We start from the raw sequence: 16245 nt of genomic DNA on the forward strand, positions 1-16245 counted from the left end.
ACCATTTCCACGTGGATTATAAGGCGTTGTTCTGCTACATGCAATTCCCAAGGAACTTAGAAATTCTGTAAACTCTTTAGAAATAAAAGCAGATCCTCTATCACTATGAATATAAAGCGGTGTTCCAAAAGTGTAAAGTAATTCTTTTAAACTGTTGTGTTTTATTTTTTGTGAAAAATTATTGATCCATTTTGCATAGTGAGCAAATAAACCAAGTGTTCGTTTTAATTCACTGTTATTCGTTGGGGGTGGCAGGTCTAATAATAGTTTTAATCTATTAGAATCAGGCACAGATACATTCATAACGTTACATATTTTTAAAGGCTCTCTATTACCTCCAAATTTAAATTCTAATTTCGAATGATCTTTTAGTATGTCATGGCCAATAATTATATGTGCACAAAGAATGTTAACTATCAGGGGTTGACGTTGTTGATAAATATGATGTTGTAACTTAACTGTAGCATGGCACATTCCTTCTACGAAGGATACATGAGTCAACGATGCTAAAGTAATTGTCTGTTTATAGGGTTTTATTCTTAAATTCATTATTTGTACTAATTTCTTATTGATAAAACTGACGGAGCTTTCTGGATCTATCAAGGCATCAGCGCGTATATTATTTATAAAAATAGGTACGGTAGCATTTTGTAAGCTACTAGGCGATGCAGCTAAGAAACTTTCATTTGAATAATGTAAGCATGTGTAGTAAGAGCATTTGCAGTTTCTTGGTTACCGCTTCGACAAACCTTAGCAAAATGGCCTTGTTTAGAACACAGTTGACATGTGACTTTAAAAGCAGGACATTTTATTCTTTGATGTATATTGCCGCAAAAGAAACAGCGTCTCGGTTGTCTAGTAGATACCGTCACATTTTGCTTAAAATCATTTATATTATTGGAAAATGAATTTAATGCGAAGAATTTGTGTTACCGCCAATTTTTTCTGCCGTTTCTAATGATATAGCTTGATTTAAAGCTTCATCCATAGTAATGGTAATGTTTTCTAAAAGACGCTCTCGAATTTTCTGAGAACTTATACCGTGTTCTTCGGCAGTAACGTTTCGGAAGATACAGTCATGAGCCAAGAGTTTCAAAGCTCTTGAATATTCGGAAATTGTTTCTTCCGGTCGCTGTTTTCTAATTAGTATGCGCCGTGTTAGAACTTCGTTTCTAGGTTTTATGTAGATACTATCAAGTAATTTAATAACATCTTCGTAAAATTGTTTGAGCTAAATGATTTACCAACATCAGTTTCATAGAGTCAGGAGTATTAGTGGAGATATCTTCTGATAAAAAAATTGTAAATGTAAATCGCCAATGAGTCCATTTTAAGTCAGAATTGCTAGAATTCGGTTCTATCTCAAATCTGTCAGGTCGGAGATAGCGAGACAGTGTGCCTTGTGAAAATGAATGTGTAGTATCTCAGACAGAATCCTCTTGAGACATATTTAAAGTTAATTAAATTAATACATAAAGGACAAAACCATAAGAGAACTTGGCTTTAATTAACTTTAAGAATTGTACATAATAAAGTGACAATATATATAACAATACATTTGACAAGATAATTAAATACTATAATTTCTTCATAAATTAAACTTCAACAATTTAACAAAGAATTAATTTTAAGGTACTGGCCGGTTAGAGCAGTACTTTATAAGAAATGAAAAACGTAAACAAAATTAAAGTAAATTTTATAGACAAACTCCAATTCTACCTGAAGTAATAAATACTATTTAACATTAAAAATTTAATTCAAAAAAGATTTCATCATTTTGAGGCCAAAATATAGCTCAGTGACTTCCAATTTACAATGAAATGAAATCAAAACAGAACCTGTCATAGGTTTCGAAATTCCTAAAAAATCTTTTGAATAAACGCGCAGTTTCGCGGGAGAGCCACCAGTTGTACAACACATGAAATATTTTTAACTATTTTTGATTTTTTGTGGTTCTTTTGATTTTTTTAGTCCTAAGATTTCTGTAAATTATGTTTGTGGTGTACTATAAAGTATGTTAACATTAACAAATAAAGACTTATATTTAAAAAAAATACAAAGTTAAAGAAGTGTAAATAATTACTTTTTTACACTTCTTTAACTGGTATTTAATATGTATTCCAAAAAAAAAAAACAAATCAGATCTAAATAAAGTTTAACAAATATTAATACTATTTTTTACAATGTTAAGTAACATGTTAGTAATATTGGATCTTAAATAATATCATCTTTTTCGTTTTAAAGCTTTCTTTTCTTTGTTAACTTTATAAGCTGCATTCATTTTCTGTAAATTATCTTTATGAACTTTATCATGATCAACAATTCTATTTGGATAATCTTCCCCTATTACGCAACCTGCAGTTCTTTGGACTGATTTTGGAGCCTTCCAGGGCTCGTAAATAAATTCACTTGGATATTTCTTTAATTCTGGTACATATTTTCTTATATAAAGGCCCTCTTTGTCTGTTTTTTTGCCAAATGCAATTGGACTGTAAACTCTAAAATATTTATAGAAAAATGCAGATGCTGATAACCACATCCAATTACCAGCATTTAAAGACCAATCGTAGTCAAGGAGATAGTCTTCAAAGACCTTAGCTCCTTCTTCCCATGATATCCATAAATCTCCCCTGGTAAGAAAACAGGCCACCATGTGACGAGCTAAATGATGAATCCATCCTTCTTGCTTGAGCTGCCTCATAATTGCATCCACAAAAGGATAACCAGTTTTTCCTTGTGCCCATGCTTGAAGATGTGTCTCATTTTTCCCCCAAGGAATTTGTGTGCATACAGTATTTCCCACCATTTTATCAAAGTTTTTTGTACCAGCTCCAGCTACATAATAAAATTCTCTCCACATAAGCTGACCCATAAGAGATACTGGAGGCAGTGTATGTTTCATTCCATTCTCAACTTGCTTTAGCTTGTGATAGAACACCTTTGCTGATAAGCAACCATGACTCAAGTATGGACTTAAAACTGTTGTACTGGGCTCAATACTATTTGGAGACGAGTTTGGTTTCTCAAAACTACAAACCCATTGTTTTTTGGCCATGTATTCATTAAGTCGTTTTAATCCTTCAGTTTCCCCTCCAGGATATTTGCATTCTAATAATTCTGAATCATTAATACCTACTTCTTCTAATGAAGGTACATTGTATTCATCTGATTCAAAGTCTACTGATTTACATTCTTCTAAAATATTCTTTGTTATCTCTATTGTATCTTTCACTTGAGTGTCAGCTACTAAGGAAAGAAATTTCTGATAGGTTAATGGAATACTGCCATTATTCTTTTTTATCACACTGTTGAAATCATATACAGTATGTTGCATTCTTTTCACTACAAATATATCATTTTCATCACATACTTGATCAATGATTTCATCTTGTTTGACTAATTCAGAGTCAATATCTACTTGGTGCGTTAAAAATTTTACATGCCACTTTTCAAAGATTTTTGGTAAACATTCCACAGCTTTACCTTTTATTATAAACAAACGTGAATTAATTTTACGGAGATTTAAATCAAGATCTTGAAGACTTTGTATCAGAAATCGTAGTCTGTTCGCGCCAATTTTATTTTTGATCTCGGGGTCGACTACATATATTGGTTTTAAAATATGTTTACGGTTTTCAGCCTGAAAATAAATTATCATCCAAATGATTACTATATTTTATTTTAACTATCAAATATATAAAATAAGAAATGTATTTTTTAAATATTTTATGAACCTTAGGAAGGTAACATATTACTTACTTCATTTATAGCGTTACGCAGCGCAAGATTATCATGAAGACGAAGATCCAGCCGAAACCAGTGAACTACTGTTGGAAGTTTCGACATTTCGCATTAATACCCTTTCATACATTCGAAAAATAAATAACAACCAAGGCGACAAAGTAATTTAATAAGTTTAAAGTTGAAACTCGAGTAGCAACTATAGAGTTTAAGTCATAATTAAAAATACCACAGAGAAATACTTCTAAATACTAAACTAAAGCCTTCAACACACATTTGGATTGGGCCGCCTACAAGGATCTAATTTCACAATTTCCGTATTTTTTACTATTTAGATTTATAATTCTTGGAGTCGCATCTTAAGTCTTAAATCTTATTTGATGCATTTATACAGAAACAGCTACGTTCGCTTCTTAATATCATCAAGTGTAATTTCTACATCTATCCTCTATCCATTGACTTTGAGTCAATTTGGAACAAAGCTAATATTGCCGAATAAACAATATTATGTCAACTTTTAAATATGTTTCTTATTGTGATCCTGTGTGGTTAAACTTGTATTGGAGGGTTTTGTTTTGATATATTGATTAGTATATATTTTCTTTGGTGTTTAATTTTATTAACAGTACGGTGTTGTCAGAAAGGATTAGAAAGAAATAATGAAAATATTATTACAGATCAGTAAAGAAGTGATAATAATTAATAATAACAACAAGTGATTTCTTTACGTCGCGATGCGTGGGTAGTCTGTTTGAAATTCAAATCCTTTACACAATATAGGTGCATCATACAAAATTTCTGTTTTAATTTTTCGATATCCAATGCTGTTTTCAGTTTTCAGTATATATGTATTATCTATGACTGTTTCCATGGAAACCGCTTGGCAACACAAAACGATATTGTCATGATATCAATTAATCAAACTTCAAAGGGATATCAGTTTTTGACCACTTCATAATTTATACAAGAGATTTAAAAAAAATTTAACGTGTTATTATAAGTTTACACTAATTTATACACAATTAACTTACATGTTCAAATAATATTTCAATCGACTTTTAATAATTAGTAAATTAATTAAAATAATCAACAAATATTATTATTTATATATAAATTCTTTCATTAATCATGATTTGCCCTAATAAAATGAGATATGTGTAGTTTAGAGCAAGGTTCTTTACAATATAAATAATACGATGCTTGAATATGCCTAAACTAATTGAACTAACTATCGAAATAGAAGTGCAAAAAGTAAGATATCAATATGTAATACTTTCCAATTGTTGTTTGTTCAATCACAGTTGTTCTATAGATAGATACCCTGCTCTTTATAAACTTTTTTGATCATAGCGTTTTATTAAATAATCCCTCAGAAACTTTGAAAATATTATATTCCAGGTATCCTGTCCTGGAGTGTGGCTTTGTCAAGATGGCCGTGTATCACTCACTGTATTCGCCCTGGGCACAAGTTATCACACTTGTTTACTACCGCCAGTCTTTCCTCTCTCCTTTAAGGACATATTTTACTTTCGCAAGAGATTTCAAGAGAGCTGTGCTCTTAACAACATTTGCTGTTTGTTGAGTTGGTTTATTTCCTTATATTGTTTTTATTAGGTACTTGTTCATAAAATTCATTTATGATAAATTCTCTTTATTTTTTCACAGAGGGTGAAACAATATACTGTGAACTAGTGCAATGGTGTGATGATTGTTCTGCTGATGACTGTGTTATATTAGCTCAATATCTTGGCGCTTTGAATGATGTTCTTTTCCCACCGAACATGTGTTCAGCAGATGGTGTTGATCTCCTAATGAGGAGGTCAAAGGACTTTCCTGTAAATGTTAAAAATATTATGTAATTATAAAGAGACTTAAAATTTCTGAATTCATTTTGATATTCAATACTGATACGCAGTTATAAAAGAAAGTCTTTAAATAAACTTATAATTCTGGGACACATTTAAGCAAAAAAAGTACTTTACATTTTATACTGAAATATAAATCACATTTTGCCATATTTCTTGACAAATGCTCCAGCATAATTTTATAATTGTAAATCTGTATCAAATTTATTCCTGTTCATTTAGGGTATTCTATCTCCAAAAATTGAGATAGCAACAAAAGTCCGCATAGATGAAATATGGAATCAACATGACAATATGTTCAACAAAAGCAAACCATGTCATTGCAATCCACTGACAGATGTTGAGAAAACTCGACAGAAGCAAGTGTGTCACTCTGCACAATACCACAGGTATTAATAACAAAGATTTCGATTAAGGCAACCAATCTCAGCAGAGATTATCCAAATACTTAGATAATATGAAGCACAAGTGTGTGAGCATATAAAAGTGCATCTGCACTCCCTGTTTAATAGGTTGGCAATCCAACACAATAGGTTTTTTTCAAACTCTGCTCTCTCTTTTCTCAACCTCATGAACTAAACCCAGCCCAGCCCTAAACACAAGAAACGCCCGGGTGTAAGCAGTGTTATGGCTATCACCCTTCCCTACCGTCCAGGACTTGACCATCATTGGAGAAGGACTTCCAACTCGTGCGCCCGAGATTTTTTTGCATCCACTGCGTCCTGTATTAAGACAAACTTGGCTAAACCTAATGTACTTAGAATGATTTGCAAACCTACCCCTTAATAAACGTGTATACAACTAACAGTGTAATAAATAAACAATTCTTGTTTCAGAACTAAATGCAATAAGACAAGAAGATCTCGATCCAGATCGCGGTCTGATGGATCCCGATCATGTTGTAGTCTGGATCCCAGAGACACGGTCACATCATTGTGTCGTTGCCCAAAGTAAGTTGTCTACTATAAGTAATTTAGGTTTCTAACATTTATCAGTAGTTATTTAGGAACTGCTTAAGGTCATAAGATTATATTTCATTCTACCGCTAAACATCTTCTATACTATATATTGCTTCTGCTTACATGAGTGAGCCAATGTAATTACGGACATAAGGGATAAAACATCCTTGATCTCAAGGTTAGCGGAGCATTTATGGTGTAAGGAATAGCTTATTTTTTTAGCAGTAATGCCAATGATAAATTCTGGCCAATTGGCCATCAGTTGGTGAAATTGACAGCTAAGGTTAGCTGAAGGGTGAGTGAGCTGTAACTATAGGCACAAGGGACATAACATCTCAGTTCCCAAGGTTGGTGGTGCTTTGGCTATGTAAGGAATGGTTAAAATTCCTTACGGAGCTAATTAATGTTCATGGTCTTGGTGACTACTTGCCATCGGGTGGCGCATTTGTCCATGCGTTTACCTATGCTATAATAACAACAAATATTATATATATTTTTATTTTTTTAGCATAAAATCTAACTTTATATTTGTTAATCGAGTAAGACACCAACTTTGGTTTTGGGATAGTTCTGACATATGAAGTTTCCAGTCTTATACATTATATTTTAAAGTTTTCTGATGAAATCCTCCAGTCCCGTGTCCAAATCCCGCGTATCGTTGTCGCCGAGTGCGTTACGTCCCTCTCGCCGTGAGTACGCGGTGTACGCACTCACTACCAGTAAAACTGGCCGGAAAGAAACTGACGCCCAAGATTGTAACCTGTTTGTTGATAAACGGTGAAACGCCTAATATTTCAGTAAAAATCTATTAGAATTATATTTAATGAAATTCTATACATAATATGGTAGATTATGTAGATTTGAGTTAATGTAAAAAGTATATTAGTTAGAATATACATCAGCCTGTTTTCTTAGATATATATTGCTATTTGACTTATAGGCGTTGCAGGCAATTAAATTTGCCGACGTAGTGTGGTCGCAGGGATGTTATAATATTTCCATTTATTATTGAAATCAAAACCGACATCCGTATCGCAATGCTCGTGGTACTGCGATGTCGCGGCGCTCAACGTGTGTCGTGTGTCATGTTGCTCTTAGAGAAACATTGGTCAACGGATTGAATAAACGCATGCTGCATACGTACGTCTGCAAATCATTAGCAGTATAAACAAAACTGCGCTGCATCCTCTTTAGAGCTATTAGACCCATTAGCGCGGCGTGTCTCGCGCGAACCTATTTTAGTAGTTATTTTTCGCTGTTTGTGTATGAAAAACGCACGTTCAAATTGGGCGTAGATCTGTAGCGTGCGACCTGTCGCGTACGTGGGTTGTGGCTCTTTGAGTGATACCCCATGGGTGCGTAGGTACAAATATTTATATGAACATAATGTAATATTAAAATAAATTTGCAGAATCAGTGAACGTGAAATAGAAACATCAGAAACAGCAAACGACGAAAGACTACAAAAGTTGATACTTGAAAGTCGATTTATTGAGCAAGAAAACGTTAACAGCCACGTCACTCCAAACCACAATAAGCAATACACGAAAGTGACTCCCTGTGTTTGTGAAATTTGCAAGAGATATCATGAACTATTCCACAGCAACACAGATAGATTTTAACTCTTCTTTTTTACTCGACAGACTAAAAAAAAAAAAAGATTACATCACTCACTAGAAATTACAAATAAAAAGTTTTTTTATATCTATATATATATATAATTAATTAAATTATTTGTAGCGTATTAATTGTTTAGATGTGAATGTTATTTTTATTGTTATGTTAAAATCATGTATGAAAAATTACAACTTGTTATATCAATTCATAAAAAACTACTGAATTACGTTTATATTGAACAAATAAAACCATTTTACACTGTTACATCTATCTTTATTTGATATTTCTCAATCATTCTAAGCAAAGGTAACTTAACAATATTTTCTAATATTATGGCTCCTCGTTCGTAATCTTATTTAAATACTTTTTCTATCAAAAAGTTTTATTCATAAATTAATTAATTAATAATTGACTTTATGATTAAACTTACAACAATCACTGGAATCAATATAAAAAAATAAATGTTACGAAATATAGTATTCATTTTGTGAGCATTATCCAAAGGCAGTGTTATGAAAAACTATAGTTTTTCTAACTAAAAATACTATGTTACGACGCATCGTAGATTATATTTAAGATAAATTTGCATCGATCGATTGCACCGGCAAGGACATTTGGTGCAGTTCAAGACGAATAAAAAATAAGATTACAATTCTGACTGACTTTGAAATATCTGATAGTCGACAGATTTCAATAATTAAACCTATCATATGTTAAAATACCAGAAAAATTAAACCCACCAAAAATATACACATAGTTAAAAAGTTTTCGTAGGTAATTTAAACATGTTCTATTTTTAAACATAACCTACATAGTAAAGAAGAACAAAAGAAAATTCCGTATTATCTATTATATGATATACTAGTATTAAGAGACTTGTTAATAATATTAAACAGGATTCATAGTGGTAGGCTTAATTATTTCAGTTTCATACCTTACATATTAAACAGGATAATAGAAAGCCTCTTTAAAACAGGCTATAGATTTCCGACAAAATCTCTTCTGATAGAATTATTTTATATAAAAAATACTTAGGTCTAAAATTGTGATATATGTCTTAAATTAAGTAGACACCATATAACTTATTGTACATAGATTATTATACAACATCACTATTAATCAAATAAGGCAATCTGAACTTGCTTTTTATTATGGACGGAAGACATCGTAATATTCAGCCTTCTTCATTTAATTATATCTAAAATTTAAATTCCTTGTTAATAATATAATTTTTTGTACATTTATTATAATAATTTTAAAATTAATTATAACCTAATTGTATTGAATTTTTTAATCAAGTTTAGCTTAAAAAAACATTATTTTAAACATACAACATGCTATACGTACATATTTAAGTATTGAGATTCGATATAAAGAAGAAATGCAATCAAACTGTGACAATGTTACACTTATACGAAAACCTTATGACAATAATTCAATAATATATAAATTTGATAATTGATAATAAGAAATAAATCACTAACACTTGGATAAGTTAGCACCAAAAATGGCGAAAAATACAAATAAAAATAAGCACCGAAATTTTTAAGGCGTATTAACAGTTACTTTATGACCTCGTCTAGAGGCTCTTTCCTTGGTTTTGACATATTTCGTGCAATCAAAGACAAAAGCAAACATGGCGACTAGAGCGAAAACTGCGTAGAAAATAGCTAAAGCAATCAAAAAACTGTCTTCTGTCCACTCCCAGATGTTGTCAGACCTCAGGTATTCAAAATTTGATAAGACTTGTGTACCGTTTGGCGGAGGACATGGAGATTGCACTATGATGTCTAAATGCTGCCTCTGTAATCATACAGTATGATGATAAATCAAAACAATAATAAAGATTGACAAGTATTCATATTGGATACTACGATCAAATCATACAAACAAAAATAAATCGTGATTTAATTTATTTCTAACTGATTTCGGCAACGGGGTACTGTTTATGCAAATCGTCTTGACATATCACAAAGTGCACTCTTTATTCGCTCACTCTAATTATCCAATGGGACAATAAATTCGACGAGATCAGAAAAATAAGGTGCAGGGTGTATTACGTGGTTTCCGATGCAAAGGTTTGTAAACACTGCCAACTTCCGAAATGAGAAAGCATATAAATCCAATAATTTTCCACTGCTCTGACGACGAGATTTGAATACAGGGGCTTAAGTCGAGATGACCCAGAAAGAACATTTGTGTCTTAACCGAATATTTTGGCCTTAAACGTGAGCAAGCAACCATTGCATTTTCATATGCTTAATTGTATTTATAATTCTTTTAAATAATTATGTTTTTTTATATAATTGTATTTATTAATTTTAGGAAAACAAAATGAGGAAACCTACATTTGATGGATGAAAATTTAAAGTAAAAAGGTGTGTATTCACCCATTCGCATTAGAGCAGCGTGGTGGAGTACGCTCTTAACTTTCTCCTCAAGCGACAAGGAGGTCTTAGCACAGCAGTGGATTACTTGCAGTCTATTACTACCTTGGGAGTGGCAGCCTACTAGTCCAACATCGGTCAGGAAGACATAATTATTCCTTATACAAATAAAAAATAACTTTAAAGCAACAAACCTGTTTATTGGTGCATCTTAAATCTTTACTAATACTGCTTCTCAACGCTACTTCGCTCAACTCCCGTCTCAGAATCTCTGGCAGCGTCCATTTTGAAGGGGACACGTATTCCAACCATTTGACATAGCGTGGTAGATCTTGTTGGTGTAACATGACTCCATTCACAAGAGTGGTGAGAAACAGACAGAAACCAGACAGAATTGACGCGGTTTTTTCCATTGGTATTAAAAATATAGCCGCCCGACACAGCATTTGTATGCTAATTAGATATAACAGCATATACCCTGAAAAACCAACAATATAATCTAAGCGAATACATAACAATACATTTATTATTTTTGATTTTATTATCAAGCTAAATGTAAGCTTAACTATAATCATTATTTTATTATAATTAAATTGGTGGTTCATTGTAAAAAAATAGGGACATTTACCTAAATAAATATAGAAACCGTCGAAAGATCCAAGTGACTGAGCATACAAGCCGCTCATAGCATAGCTCGGAACCAAATACGCCAACCACGTCAGTATGGCCGACCAAATTTCCAAAAATTGCTAAAAAACAAAATAGTTACAGTAATCGTATAATACAATAAACAACGAAAAAGGTATGTCGCTTATTTAATCTTATTCCAATCAATGATAGAAAACGGGTCTCACATCGACCAGCACGAAGACGGTGCGCGAGTAGAGGCCGACGGCGACGTCGCGCTCCACGTGCGCGCGCGCCGCGCCCGCCTCGCGCGCGCTCAGCCACAGCAGCGCCGGCCACGCGCACACGCACATCACGCTGTAGTGGTAGCCCACGCGGTCGTGCTGGCTCAGCTGGGTAAGCACGTGGTTGCCACGGTATTTAATATGTAAGGATATAATTGTATAAGTTGACAGATAATGACTCATTACTAAGACTAAGAGAAATCTTCTCGTGCTTGCTAAAATTATTTTTTTGTTTACCGAAATAATATTTTATTATTATTTAATAAAACATGTCGATAAATAATTTATTATATATAATTATATTTTTATCGTTGGACTCTTTAACTTAAACTAGTTCTTAAGAATCATTGACTTCATCCCCAAATCTCTTCATCTCTGCGTTTCTTTATTATTAATTATTTAGTAAATAATTAATAATAAAGAACATATAATACCATAATTAATCATTTAGAAGCGTAATCAACACCCAGATTATATTATACATTAATTAGTCATTCTAAATTCATTATTAGGCACTGTCATGTTACCTTTGCGTCTGTTGAAGGTAGGTCCCAGAATATAGTACCAGTGATGAGAGACATGACGGCTGCTATTATTATTCGAGTTATAACGTTAGATAATGTCGTCATTTGCGTATACAGCAAACTTTTTCTGAAATAGAAAGAATAAAGTTATACTTTTTATTTATTAAATTGCTGGCAGGTATGTAACCGCTTCGAATAATTTATAAGCATGACAACCTATGGTTATTAAAATGTTGCTGGTAAATATACGTTATTTTTCTATCGTTAATCTCATCCAAAACAGAATTCGTGTAACCAAGATAAAAACTTGTCTTTTTTTAGTAATTACACTACATTTTGATTACTGTTACAGATACCTCGGCATACTTGTCGGCATAGACACTAGTCTAACAGCTTTTTGGCTTCTTTCAAAATATTCTACCTAATCAAACACAATGGGATAAAAAATAGGCAATTTTACTATTATTTTCTCATTCCTAATGTTGGCAAACGACCGGCGCTTACAAACTGCGCCTACTCCTGAGAAATGGAAATGCAAGCGCACGATGATGATTAATTGTGTCATATCGTCACTCACTCGACGAGCGCGAAGGCCTGCGAAAACACGTTGGGGCGCGTGGCGGGCGCGGGGAGCGGCACGGGCGGCGGCGGCTCGGGGGCGGACTGCGCGCCCGCGAACACGCCCGCCAGCGCCTCGATGCGGCCCGACGACTCCAGCATGGCGGCGGCGGACAGGTCGTCCAGCGTCACTAGGTCCACTGTCAATGAATTATGCTTTTCTTTAAAAATTTTTTTCTGATGTTGGAAACTGCCCTGTGGTAATAAAGCTACTCAGTTTCCATGTTTACATTTTTGTACAAGGCGCTTTCGTCTAAATTATATTTAGCTATCGTTTAAAACGTAACTGCAGCCTTAGCATTGAACGTATTTTCCAGCATTATTTTATTACTATAAGCAAAACACTTACCTAATGTAACATATATATAATAAAAATTAAAAGTTCCAACCGACAACACCGACTAAAGTTAATTTTATAGTAATTTAGTATATATTTTATTACGTATTATGTAGTAATTAAACCCCTTAATAATCAAACGTGAAAAGAAACAATGGAAAATTTAAAAGTCAAACGTTATACATACGATAGTAATCAGAGGGGTTCTTGAAAGCGGGACATGGGTAATCAATGGAGGCAAAATATGGCAACATGTCTCTTCTATAACCGCTAAACATCGTACGACCAGCTGAGATTAAAACTACCTGTAATATAAAAAAAATTTAGATTAATTCGATTAATTACCCTCTAACGACCCGCTCCGGCTTCGCAGGGGTGCAATGCTGATACTAAATATACATACAATGTAAAATACATACTAAATATAAATACATACAGAATGTCTTTATATACAACGTTCACAGATTTTTTTCATTAGACAATACAAACCGCTATGTCCCTGCATTTTAAATAATTACATACTGTAAAGGGCCGTAATGATCTATATTAAATTCACAATGTATTTAAGATACTTAATTGGATAAGGATAAATGCTGTATTGCTTAAAATTATTTTGTAAATAAGCCATTATTTTTCGTAAAAAGTAAACGATAAAAATATGGTTATTGTGGGTTATCCCAACGAGATCGACATATACCATCGCGGACCTTTTTAAGGTTTACAAAACAGTAGTACATTATTTTGATCTATGTATCTCGTCAGGCTCAGCCTTTGTGGAATGGAATTCATAAGAGCAAAAAATGTGATTGTTTAAGACATCGCATCAGAAACCTCTAAAATTATCAGCGTTTCTATACAATATTATGCATGTAATATACATATAAACCTTTCTCTTGAAACACTATCATTTAAAAAACAACCGCATCAAAATCCGTTGCGTAGTTTTGAAAATCTAAGCATAAACAGAGACAGACAAGACAGCGGGAAGTGACTTTGTTTTATACTACGTAGTGATTAACGATACATAATCTTACGTTTGGAAACTTTAGATACCCTTACAGACTTAGCTTGTACAAAATTATGCATGCAGATAAAATTTTAAACTTACTTTAGTGAGCATAGCGAATATTTCATAGGTAGGCGGATGTAAGGACAAAATTACAACTCGCCCTGTACTCGCCCAGTTCCTCAAGTACTCCACCAAGAAGAATGTGTCGAAGATGTCCATTTCCTTCGTGGGCTGATCGAGAATAAGTATCGCCATATCGAGTAATAGTTGACAAGCGACATTCAACCGACGGATTTCAGAACGAGTTAGACGAACAACGTTTGTGTCACGTACTTGTTCTAAACCTAACTCTTCTATCAACAGATTAATCTGAAATAAAGTTTCGTTATACGTATTTAACGTTTTTTCTAATTTTTCAGTTGTTACAAAGACCCTTCACCCTTAGCCTCAACGTAAGAGGTTTCTTTAAATAAAAAATATAGGGGTCAACGACACTAGTCGCTTCAAATCATTTTTGTTTATTATCACGTCCATTAAAATAACGATTTCCGGATCTGCAACCTGACTATCTGATAAGTATGAGACAGATATTGAAGAAAATGTGAACGTTACCCGATCCCTGTCGTCCATCTTCATTTGGTTGTGGTTGTGCCGGGGGCGGCGGAGGGCGGCGTGGAAGCGCAGCGTGTGCTCCACCGTCATGGCGGCGCACAGCGACGTGTCGCTGCGCACGTACGCCGACACGCGCCGCAGCGTGGACGACGCCACCGCCTGGCCATTCAGGACTATGTCGCCTGACAGCTTCTGTGGTAGTGACTGACTCGTTACACATCTGGCGCGAGGGAAGTCCCGCACGATCGACAATATATTGCTGTCAAGTAAAACCTAATACAGCTTTTAAGCAATTAAAGTGTAGAAACGCTTAAATTGCCTTAAATATGTTATGATTATTATTGAGAAAGTATTGGAAATAATTCTTTAGAGTACAATACTTATATTTTAGAACATTATACTTTCTAGTACAGGAAAAAAAAGGTTATCAAGTAATAATAAAAATCTTTATGTCGACATTTAACAGATGATAATTCAATACTCGCCTTTCTAGCACCTGCTAAAACATCCAGCAAACCAGTTGCTTCTTGCTGCGATGTTGCCAATACTGCTAAAATTTCCCCTGATTTTACTTCAAAACTTAGTCCTGATACGAGTAATGTCGATTTGTTCTCAGGTGATGTTATTTCTAAATTGTTTACCTGTAATAATATACAAAAAAAAAATCATATAGCGTGTTGTGTACCATACAACATGAAATTGCAATTAAATAATAAATATGAAAATAAAAATATGAAAGGGTCAATTAAAATGTTGTGTCCACGTGTGCTACGAAAAGTAGCACCACAAGCTTTTCGTTAGGTTCATCTGTTAGTATGTGCGCTTCACATCTTTTACCTGAAATTTCATAACCGAATCCTTTGACCTAAAGTTTTGCACACTTTGATACAGATAACAATACATTCTGGTATATTAAAGTTAAAAAAAAATACTGTGCATAGTAAACATAAAAACCTTATTGATATTAAAGTCTTCGTTTGACTTATACGTACGTAATAATTAGGATATATGTACGCGGAATGCGTGTAACCGTCTAGATGGTCTCCAGGTCGTAAGGTGGAATGCTTTCGTGACTGTGCTAGGGACATGTGACTTCCAGCTTTTGACATTCGTCCGCCGAGATGAGAGGATGGCATGAGGTAGCTAAAAAACATAATATGAATTTTACACTTATTTTACTGATGTCTTGACTTCGTGTCTGTAGAATCAAGCTTATATTTTGATATATATTATGTTAACGGAAAAGTATAGTATCCCGTCATTGTATACAATCCTAGGAAATGTCCGCAATTCCTTAAATATATATTTAATTTGTAATATGTACTTTTTTCAGGAAATTTATAATTTTCCTGAATTGCAATCTGAAATTTAATTTCACATTCTTGAAAGTGGTGACCGAGTCACGCTTATGCTTTAACATCATAAATTATTTCGAAACTCAGTGGCCTTCGGCGATACGGGATGGCGTGGAGCACCACCTTCACGCCCTGAATTTTTAAAAAAATACTAGATCAACAAAACTAGAGTCAGAGTTAACAGATTCGGTGTTTTTAGTTTTTTAAATATTTTCTAGTTTCACCTCGTAGTTGCATAGAATTTTTAAGAAATACATACGTGGAAGTGAGTGCATTAAAGAGTCTATGAAACATTATTTTAAACGTGTCC

General features: G+C 33.6%; 3 protein-coding genes across 4 annotated transcripts in view; 1 reads left to right on the forward strand and 2 right to left on the reverse strand.

The window, feature by feature from the left end:
- Positions 1-2129: 2129 nt before the first annotated feature.
- On the reverse strand, positions 2130-3943 carry LOC113396349 (cryptochrome-1). Its single transcript, XM_026634250.2, has 2 exons — positions 3760-3943; positions 2130-3640 (listed from the first exon to the last, which is right to left on the reverse strand). Exons 1-2 carry the CDS (start codon positions 3844-3846, stop codon positions 2225-2227), a joined length of 1503 nt encoding a protein of 500 aa, XP_026490035.2. The 5' UTR covers positions 3847-3943; the 3' UTR covers positions 2130-2224.
- Positions 3944-4691: 748 nt separating this feature from the next.
- Positions 4692-8202, forward strand: LOC113396350 (spermatogenesis associated 6-like protein). 2 transcript variants are annotated; one of them, XM_064215081.1, is made up of 7 exons: positions 4692-4992; positions 5140-5323; positions 5407-5576; positions 5829-5995; positions 6443-6556; positions 7199-7342; positions 7977-8202. In XM_064215081.1, the coding sequence occupies exons 1-7, from the start codon at positions 4948-4950 to the stop codon at positions 8185-8187; spliced, it is 1035 nt and encodes a 344-aa protein (XP_064071151.1). In that variant the 5' UTR covers positions 4692-4947; the 3' UTR covers positions 8188-8202. The 2 variants fall into 2 exon arrangements, with proteins under 2 accessions (XP_064071151.1, XP_064071152.1); XM_064215082.1 differs by lacking the exon at positions 7199-7342.
- Positions 8203-8433: 231 nt separating this feature from the next.
- LOC113396346 (ATP-binding cassette sub-family G member 8) overlaps positions 8434-16245 on the reverse strand; it is a 46082-nt gene continuing 38270 nt past the window's right edge. The window contains exons 8-18 of the mRNA XM_026634244.2: positions 15573-15723; positions 15066-15221; positions 14581-14772; positions 14068-14337; positions 13147-13264; positions 12582-12762; positions 12008-12131; positions 11424-11588; positions 11198-11318; positions 10764-11047; positions 8434-9985 (exon numbers count right to left, since the gene is read on the reverse strand). Coding sequence (XP_026490029.1) covers positions 9728-9985; positions 10764-11047; positions 11198-11318; positions 11424-11588; positions 12008-12131; positions 12582-12762; positions 13147-13264; positions 14068-14337; positions 14581-14772; positions 15066-15221; positions 15573-15723 — 2020 coding nt within the window. The 3' untranslated portion in view covers positions 8434-9727. The remainder of the gene's footprint in view (positions 9986-10763; positions 11048-11197; positions 11319-11423; positions 11589-12007; positions 12132-12581; positions 12763-13146; positions 13265-14067; positions 14338-14580; positions 14773-15065; positions 15222-15572; positions 15724-16245) is intronic.

The sequence above is a fragment of the Vanessa tameamea genome, chromosome 6 (assembly GCF_037043105.1).
Source record: "Vanessa tameamea isolate UH-Manoa-2023 chromosome 6, ilVanTame1 primary haplotype, whole genome shotgun sequence".
NCBI classification, from domain to species: domain Eukaryota; kingdom Metazoa; phylum Arthropoda; class Insecta; order Lepidoptera; family Nymphalidae; genus Vanessa; species Vanessa tameamea.